This window comes from Ornithorhynchus anatinus, chromosome 1 (assembly GCF_004115215.2).
Source record: "Ornithorhynchus anatinus isolate Pmale09 chromosome 1, mOrnAna1.pri.v4, whole genome shotgun sequence".
Lineage (NCBI taxonomy): Eukaryota > Metazoa > Chordata > Mammalia > Monotremata > Ornithorhynchidae > Ornithorhynchus > Ornithorhynchus anatinus.
In genome coordinates this window covers 100,500,622-100,509,947 of record NC_041728.1, presented here as the reverse complement: position 1 = coordinate 100,509,947, position 9,326 = coordinate 100,500,622, and the positions used below count along the sequence as shown (strand labels likewise).

At 65.7% G+C, this 9,326-nt stretch overlaps 2 protein-coding genes across 2 annotated transcripts in view; one reads left to right on the top strand and one right to left on the bottom strand.

Moving 5' to 3' along the window:
* Positions 1-391: 391 nt before the first annotated feature.
* On the bottom strand, positions 392-9,078 carry SERP1 (stress associated endoplasmic reticulum protein 1). The gene is made up of 3 exons (XM_029071626.2): positions 8,881-9,078; positions 8,709-8,784; positions 392-675 (listed from the first exon to the last, which is right to left on the bottom strand). Exons 1-3 carry the CDS (start codon positions 8,962-8,964, stop codon positions 635-637), a joined length of 201 nt encoding a protein of 66 aa, XP_028927459.1. The 5' UTR covers positions 8,965-9,078; the 3' UTR covers positions 392-634.
* A 155-nt stretch (positions 9,079-9,233) lies between these two features.
* EIF2A (eukaryotic translation initiation factor 2A) overlaps positions 9,234-9,326 on the top strand; it is a 48,192-nt gene continuing 48,099 nt past the window's right edge. Inside the window, exon 1 of the mRNA XM_029070697.1 lies at positions 9,234-9,298. Coding sequence (XP_028926530.1) covers positions 9,271-9,298 — 28 coding nt within the window. The 5' untranslated portion in view covers positions 9,234-9,270. The remainder of the gene's footprint in view (positions 9,299-9,326) is intronic.

The following is a 9,326-nucleotide window of genomic DNA, read 5'->3' as shown; positions in this document are numbered from 1 at the left end:
AGACGACCGTCTCATTAGAATCGAGGTTTCGGGCGCGCTTCCCGTCCGCGCGGCATTCGAGAGCCATTTTATTTTTAGGCGGCCGATCGGTGGCGAAACCAGGCTAACTAGCCACAGGTGTTCCATTTAGATAAGCGCCATTACGCGGTAGAGCTAAATCGGTCCGAGCAGGCTTTCGGTTTACAAAGACGATAAGGCGTCCGCGTAAATCGCATTCCCGATTCAGAATTCGAACCGACTCTATTTCCACGTGAAAAACTTAACGGGATGGAAAAAGCCGGGCCTCAACAGATGCGATTCCTAGGCCCCGAAGCTGCGGACGCTTTCAGATGACAGACACACGCGTCGGCATTAATCTGCACTTCCACCGAATAAGTAGGGTCCACAATCGTAGATCGACAATCAGATTTTATTGCTTTATACATGGGGTGCTTTTCAAGGCACTGTGGTATGGACTAGAAAACTTGGAATGACTCGTGAAGAAACCTGGAATGACACATGAGGGATGATATGCAAAGTCATTCTGAGGCAGGACGCTTTACCGATTGAGTTTTTAAACCAGGATACCGAACATCGGGAATGAGTTCAAGTCATAATTCACGGGAGAATGAGAAAGATCTTTAGGTCGGCCACTTCACATGCCCATCCTGATACTCTGAATAATCTGGAAGATAGCTGGGGTTGGGGGGGGGGGGGAGGGGAGAAAGAGATAGAAAAAGGTTAAAAACTTGAAAATCCAAACAGTCCAAGGTTCCGAAACCTTGCGTGCGCTTCGGTTTTCTAGTCGCTCCAGAAATACCCGCGGCGTAAAAAGCGATTCACGCACGCATTTCAAATCGGAAAAAGGTTTACCGCTGCCGACGTCCCCCGGAAGGATCTCGGGCCCGAACGCCGCACCGCGGCACGAAGGCCCGGGTTTCCAAAGGGGCACAGGCCACCCTCCAGAAAACGGACTTTGGCGGTGTGGGATCTGCCCCGGGGATTCACGCTTAGGTGCGCCCGAAGAAAGCTACACGTGGCTCAGCGGAAAGGGCCCGGGCCTGGGAGTCAGAGGTCACGGGTTCGACTCCCGGCTCTGCCGCTCGGCAGCTGGGGGACCGTGGGCGGGTGGCTTCACTTCTCTGGGCCTCAGTGACCTCATCTGTCAAACGGGGACTAACCGTGAGCCTCCCGTGGGACCCCCCCCCCCCCCCCGACGCCGCCGCATCTCCCCCGGCGCTTAGAGCGGTGCTTTGCACCTAGTAAGCGCCCAACAAATCGATGTTATAGATTAATAATATCAATACACTAGCATACTGATACCAGAAAACTCTCCTCATTCCCACGGATCCGAAATTCGACGACGGGACCTCTTCCCGACCTCCGGGCGACGTCGGCCGCGCGAGGGGAAGTCAGGGCCAACGGGCTGGGGGAAACGAGTGAACGCGGAAAGGGGGTCGACGTCTATCCCGGAAGCCTAAAGGAAGGCACCGCGACTCAGAGGCCATTCCGCCTTTAAAATTCCACTTTCCGAAAAGCCACGAATAACGTCGGCGCCTGGGAAGCGCTTCCTACGTGCCGAGCACCGTTCGGAGCGCTGGGGGAGATGCAGGGTCATCGGGCGGCCCCCCGCGCCCGCGGGGCTCACGGTCAATCCCCATTCTGCAGATGAGGGAACCGAGGCCCAGAGAAGGGAAGCGGCTCGCCCGCGGTCACACGGCTGACGAGGGGCAGGGCCGGGAGTCACCGACGACCCTCTCGTGGGTCTGTGGCTTTCTTCCCGGAGAGGAGGCGAGTGCGGATGACCACGTCGAGACCGTGAGGCCCGCGCCCGATTCCCGCGCGCGGGCTCTCGCCCGGCGCTCCGGGCAGCGTCCCGCGCCTCCTAACTCCCGGAGAAAGACGTTCGCCACCTCCGAGGTGCATCTACCCTTCAACGCTGGACCGTGAGGCTTCCTCCAGACCGTAAGCTCGCAACGTGCCCGCCCGCTCTGGTGCCCCGTACTCTCCCGGGCGCTCGGTACAGAGCTCCGCGCACAGCGGGCGCTCAGTAATAACGCTGGTATCTGTTACGCGCTTCCTAGGGGCCGGGCGCCGTTCTGAGCGCTGGGGGAGATACAGGGGCATCGGGTGGTCCCACGCGGGGCTCACGGTCTTCGTCCCCATTTTTACAGACGAGGGAACGGGGGCCCAGGGAAGTGACGTGACTCGCCCGCGGTCCCCCGGCCGACGAGCGGCAGGGCTGGGATTCGAACCCATGACCCCGGACTCCCGAGAACCGCCCCGGGTAGATCGAGGCCGTCGGGTGAACCCAGTCGGCTCCGCGGGTGGACGTCTCCTTCCCCCTTACCGCTCCCGAAACGAACGAGGGGAGACTTTCCTCAGAGAGCCTCGACTCTCTGAGCGGGCCGGGGCGCTTCCGGAGGTCCGGGGCCGATAGTAATAATGATAACAGTAATAATAATAACGATAACGATGGCATCCGCTAAGCGCTTACTACGCGTCAAGCACCGTTCTAAGCCCCGGGGGGGGGGGGGGGGATCCAAGGCGATCGGGTCGTCCCCGGTGGGGCTCCCGGTCCGCACCCCCATTTTCCAGGTGAGGCCGCCGAGGCCCAGAGAGGCGAAGCGACTCGCCCACGGCCACCCGGCTGCCGAGCGGCGGAGCCGGGATTGGGACCCGCGACCCCCGACTCCCAAGCCCGGGCTCTTCCCGTCGCTCTCCAGCCGTCGGGACACGGGTTCAAGGACGCGAGCCGATCCTCCCGGGGCCGGTTTCACCGCGGGGCCCACCTGGGCCCCGTCACCTCGGGCGAGTCACTTTATTTCTCCGTGCCTCAGTTCCCTCCTCTGTAAAATGGGGATTAAGGCTGCGAGCCCCACGGGGGACCACCTTTCGTTCAGGTAGCATTTACTGAGCGCTACGTGCGGAGCTCCTAACGAGAACGTCGGCATCCGTTAGGCGCTCGCCCCGTGCCGAGCGCCGTTCTAAGCGCGGGGGGAGATACGGGGGCATCAGGTTGCCCCCCGGGAGGCTCCCGGCCTTCACCCCCGTTTTCCAGACGAGGGAACCCCCGGTCACCCGGCTGCCGAGCGGCGGAGGCGGGACTCGAACCCGTGACTTCCGACTCCCAAGCCCGGGCCCTTTCCGCCGAGCCACGCCGCCTCCCCTGAGTAGGCGCCCCCTAAGTGCCCATCGTCGATCTGGGGGTCGGGGACCGCGCCTACCAACCCGACCGCACTCTACCGGCGCGGCTCAGGGGCAAAGAGCCCGGGCTTGGGAGTCGGAGGTCACGGGTTCGACTCCCGGCGCGGCCGCCCGGCAGCCGGGCGACCGCGGGCGAGTCGCTTCTCCGGGCCTCAGTTCCCTCATCTGGAAAAGCGGGGATTAACCGGGAGCCTCCCGTGGGACCACCTGATGACCCCGCATCTCCCCGTGCCGAGCGCCGTTCTGGGGGGGGGGGGGCGGGGGGGGGGGATACGGGGTCAACGGGTCGTCCCACGGGAGGCTCACGGTCTCCACCCCCCCGTTTTCCAGGCGAGGGGACTGAGGCCCAGAGGAAGGGAAGCGACTCGCCCACAGTCACGCGGCTGACAAGCGGCAGGGCCGGGATTCGAACCCGTGACTTCCGACTCCCAAGCCCGGGCCCCCGCCTGGAACGGAGCTCGGCGCTCAGAGCGGCATCCGACGAACACGACCGTGACGCCGCCGCCGCCGCTTCTAAATGCCGACCGTTGCTCCGGAAGCGTCTCGGGGAGCGGGGCCGCGTCTCCCAACGCGACTGCCCGCTCCCAGGCGCTCAGTACGGCGCCCCGCGCTCGGTAATACAGGAGGTTCTCAATGAACACCGACTGCTCGTCTGGAAGCTTCTTGGGGAGTGAATCCATCGCGGCCTTCGTTGAGCGCTTACTATGTGCCGAGCACCGTCCTAAGCGCCGGGGGGCTACAGGGGTGATCGGGTCGGCCCCCGCGGGGCTCACGGTTTTGTTTTTAATCCCCATTTTCCCGACGAGGGAACCGAGGCCCAGGGAAGCGACTCGCCCAAGGTCACGCGGCCGACCAGCGGCGGGGCCGGCATTGGAACCCGTGACCTCCGACTCCCCAGCCCGGCCCCCTTCCGCTGAGCCACGCCGCTTCAAGTGGGATCGGGTCTGTCGACTGGACCCTACTAAACCCTCCCAGACGGCTAGTACGGCGCCCGGCGCACGGAAGCCTCTCATTAAATACCATCCATCGGTTTAGAGGCTTCTTCGGGTCAGGGATGGCGTCTACTCTCTCGCCCGCACCGCCCTCTCCCGAGCGCCCGGTACGGCACCCTGCCCACAGGAAGCACTCCGCCTTCCGCTCTGCCTTCTCCCCCGCGCTCGGCACGGTGCCCCGCACGGAATGGACGCTCCGTCCCCTCCCCGGCGCTCGGTACGGTGCCCCGCACGCCTTAAGCCCTCGGCAAGACACTGATCCGGAAGCTTCCGGAGGCGGGAGGCCGCGGCGGCCGACTCAAACCCTACTGTCGTCTCCCCAGCGCTCGGTACGGCGCCCGGGGCGCGGCGGGCTCTCGGTCATTCGCCCGCCCGCACCCGCCGAGCGCCGTACCGAGCGCTTGGGAAGGGTGAGCGCTTAACGGGGTGCCGTCGTCATCACGACGACCATCTGGCGACGGAGAGAGCGAGAGACGCTCCCTACCCAGCGACGGGCTCGCGGTCTCACGAGGCGGTGCCCGGCACAGGGCTGGGCGCTTAAACGCCGTAATCATCGTCGTCGTCGCTTCGGTCAATCGTATTTACTGAGCACCTACTAGGCGCGGGGCCCCGTGCTAAGCGCTCGGAGAGTTACGATTCCCTTTCCCTCTTCCCCTCCCTCTGGCACCTGAAGAGAGTCGCATGTATTTATGGCTCCGTTTACTGGAGAAGCAGCGGGGCTCCGGGGCAACAGCCCGGGCCTGGGAGTCCAGAGGTCGCGGGTTCGAGTCCCGGCTCTGCCCGCTCGCCGGCCGGGCGACCCCGGGCAAGTCGCTCGGCTTCTCCGGGCCTCGGTTCCCTCGCCTGTCAAATGGGGATGAAGACCGGGAGCCCCACGGGGGACGACCCGATCACCTCGCATCCCCCAGCGCTCAGGACGGCGCTTTGCACGTAGTGAGCGCTTAACGGAGCCCGCCGTTTCTCATCTTATTGACGACGCGCATTTATCGATGGCTCTGTCCATCTAGTCTGACGGCACCGATGCCCGTCTACCTGTCTCGCTGTCGGTCTCCCGATAATGACGACGGCGTTTGGTCGGCGCTCACTACGCGCCAGACACCGTTCTCGGCGACCGGGGGGGGGGGAAGGCGCGGGGCTGCGCGGTCGTCCCACGCGGGGCTCACCGTCTTCATCCCCATTTGACAGACGAGGTCACCGGGGCCCGGGGAAGGGAAGTCACCCGGCCGCCGAGCGGCGGAGCCGGGATTCGAACCCACCGCCTCCGACGCCCCAGCCCGGCCTCCTTCCACTGAGCCGCGCCGCTCCTCTAGACCGCGAAGCCCGTCGTGGGGCGGGGGCGGTCTCCACCTGTCGCCGAACCGTCCGTTCCAAGCGCTTAGTCCGGTGCTCCGCGCACGGCAAGCGCTGGGTAAATCCCGCCGAAGGAACCAGCACGCGTGGCTCAGTGGGAAGAGCCCGGGCTTGGGAGTCGGAGGTCACGGGTTCGACTCCCGGCTCCGCCACCCGTCGGCTGGGTGACCGCGGGCCGGTGGCTTCACTTCTCTGGGCCTCGGCTCCCGCGTCTGTCCGACGGGGATGAGGACCGTGAGCCTCACGTGGGCCGACCTCATTCCCCTGTATCCGCCCCAGCGCTCAGAACGGTGCTCTCTCTGTAGGCAGGAAGCGCTTAGCAAATACCAACATTAAGTCCCTTCGCTTCTCCGGGCCTCAGTTCCCTCACCTGTAAAATGGGGATGGAGACTGGGAGCCTCACGGGGGACGACCCGATGACCCCGTACCTCCCCCGGTGCTGAGAACGGTGCTCCGCACACAGTAAGCGCTTCGCAAATACCAGCATTAAGTCCCTTCACTTCTCTGGGCCTCTGTTCCCTCATCTGTGAAATGGGGACGGAGACTGGGAGCCTCACGGGGGAACGACCCGATGACCCCGCATCTCCCCCGGCGCTCAGAACAGTGCTCCGCACCTAGTAGGCGCTCAACAAATACCAACACGACTATTATTCTACAAATCGGCAACAGAGAGAGACCATCCCCACCCCACAATGGGCTCCCAGTCTAAAAGGGGGGGGGGGGGGGAGACAGACAGCAAAACAACACACACTATTATTATTATTATTATTATTATTAGATCCAACGGGTGGATAGACGGCATATTTCTACATATTACTTATCACCCTATGTATTCGTATTAATGATGCGTCTGCATCTGTGATTCTGCATTTATCTGGATATATTTTCACTCAACTGTCTACATCTTCCTCACCCTATTTACTTCGTTAACGAGATGCCCATCACCCCGATTCTACTTATTCGCCATCGTTTTTACGAGACGTGCATCGTTCCGGTCCGTCCGTCTCCCCCGGATCAGACCGTGAGCCCGTCGAAGGGCGGGGGACCGTCTCTATCTGTTGCCGATCTGTCCGTTCCGAGCGCTCAGCACAGCGCCCTGCACCTAGTGAGCGCTTAACAAACACCACCATTATCATGAGCTGTGCATCCCCTCCACTCTATCTATCGCTCCTGTCCCCGTCCGTCTCCCCCCCCCCCGATCGGACCGCCAGCCCGGCGTCGGGCGGGGACCGTCCCTATCCGTTGCCGCGCTGTCCGTTCCGAGCGCTCGGTCCGGTGCTCCGCACCTAGTGGGCGCTCAATAAACACGACCGCGGGAACGAATCGACCGACCGCTGATTTTATCTGGGCCGTCCGTCTCCCCCTCGTAGGGCGGGGGGGGGGGGGGGGTCGTCTCCCCCCGGGGCCGGGCTCGGTCCGGCGCTCGGTCGATCCCCCACTTTCCAGGTGAGGGGACCGAGGCCCGCAGGGGTGAAGCGACTCGGCCGGCTGGGATTAGAACCCGCGACGCGACTCCCGGGCCCTTCCCCCTAGGACGTGCCGCGCCGGCCTGCCGCTCCCGTGTCCGTAGCGGGGCCCGGGGGTCCGAGGTCGCGGGTTCGGCTCCCGGCTCTGCCACCCGGCAGCGGGCCTCAGTCCCCTCATCTGGAAAACGGGGACTAACCGTGAGCCTCACGTGGGACCACCCGCCGACCCCGTCTCTCCCCCAGCGCTTCGGTACAGCGCCCTGCGCACAGTGAGCGCCGAACAGAGACCGACGTCATTGATTGGGCTCTCCCAAGGGCTCAGTCCGGCGTTCTGCGCAGATGCCCCATCGGTGCCACTGAAGGAAGGTCTGCCCGCGGTAACGACGACGTTGCTGTTCGTTGAGCGCTTACTAGGTGCCGAGCGCCGTTCGGGGCGCCGGGGCAGACACGGGGGAATGGGGTCGTCCCACGTGGGGCTCCCGGGCTTCACCCCCCAGCTCACGGGTGCGGGAACCGAGGCACGGAGAAGTGCCTCACGACCTCCGACTCCAAAGCCCGGGCTCGGGCCGCCGAGCCACGCCGCCTCTCCCAGGTAAGCGCTCGGTAGCACCGAATGAGCGCGTCGGGCGCCCCGTAGGCGCTCGGTCGACACCGCCGGCCGAACGGACGGCACTGTCCCCGGCGCTCGGCACAGTGCTCCGCACCCAGGCGCAGCTCCGCCGACACCCACGCGCGCACTGGGCCAGCGCTCGGCGCAGCGCGCCCCGTGCGTCCCCGGCGCTTAGCGCGGTGCTCTGCACCCAGCAGGACCTCAATCAAGACCTACCTGCACCCTGTGCATCCCGAGCGCTTAGCGCAGCGCTGCGCACCCAGACAGGACCTCCACCGACACCTACGCGCGCCCCGCGCGTCCCCGGCGCTTGGCGCAGCGCACCCAGGAGGAGCCCCGGCGACACCTATGCCTCCCAAGCGCTTAGTGCGGTGCACCCAGGAGGCGCTCAAACGACGCCTACGCGCGCCCCGTGCATCCCCGGCGCTTAGCGCAGCGCTCTGCACCCAGCAGGACCTCGACCGACATCTACACGTGCATCCCCGGCGTTTAGCCCAGTGCTCTGCACCCAGCAGAAGCTCAATCCGCACCCACGCGCGCCCCGTGCATCCCCAGCGCTTAGCGCAGTGCTCTGCACCCAGTAGAAGCTCAATCCGCACCCACGCGCGCCCCGTGCATCCCCAGCGCTTAGCGCGGTGCTCTGCACCCAGCAGGACCTCGACCAACATCTATACGTGCATCCCCAGCGCTTAGCGCAGTGCTGTGCACCCATCCGGGCCTCCACCGACCCCTACGCGCGCCCTGTGCATCCCCAGCGCTTAGCCCGGTGCTCTGCACCCAGCAGCAGCTCAACCCACCCCTACGCGTGCGCAGGGCATCCCGAGCGCTTAGCGCAGTGCTCTGCACCCAGCAGGACCTCCATCGACCCCTACACGCGCACAGTGCATCCCGAGCGCTTAGCGCAGTGCTGTGCACCCAACGGGACCTCCACCGACCCCCTACGCGCGCCCTGTGCATCCCCAGCGCTTAGCCCGGTGCTCTGCACCCAGCGGGACCTCAACCCACCCCTACGCGTGCACAGGGCAGCCCGAGCGCTTAGCGCAGTGCTGTGCACCCCCAGGAGCTCCATCCGCGCGCCCCGTGGAAGGGGGGGGGGGGTCTTACCGGAGCCGCAGACGACGAAGATGAAGAGGGCGAGCAGCCAGGGGCCCACGGAGGCTTTCTCCTCGGGGGCGTTTCTCTACGGGGGGGGGGGAGGGGCGCGTTAGTGTCCCCGCAGCCCCTCGCGCCCCTCCCCCCTTCCCGGGCCCCGCGCGCCCCTCCCCCCTCCCCTCACCGAGGTCTTGGCGACGTTTCCGCGCTGCGTGATGTTCTTGCTGTGCTTCTCGTTGGCCATGCGGATCCGCTGCTTGGCCACCATCTTCGCCGATCGATCGACGGATCGATCTGGCGGGCGACCGACCGATCGGCCGGGGCAGCACCGAGGCGTCCGCGCGCTCCCCGAGGGCCGCCGCCGCCAACGTCAGCAGCGCCCGGGGCCCCGGCCGCCGGAAGTGCGTCACCGCGCCGCGCCGCGCGGCCAATGGGAGGCCGCCCCGCCTCGGGCGGCCGGCCGGAAGTGCCCGCCTCCCCCCTGACCCCCCCCCCCCCTCGGGCGGCGGACGTGGAGGCCGCCCAGAGGCCCCCCGCCGCGCCCCGGGGCCCGCCCTCTCGCCGCCGCGACAAGATGGCGCCGTCCGCGCCGCTGCTGGCAGGTGGGTCGTCCCCGAGGCGGCGGCGGAG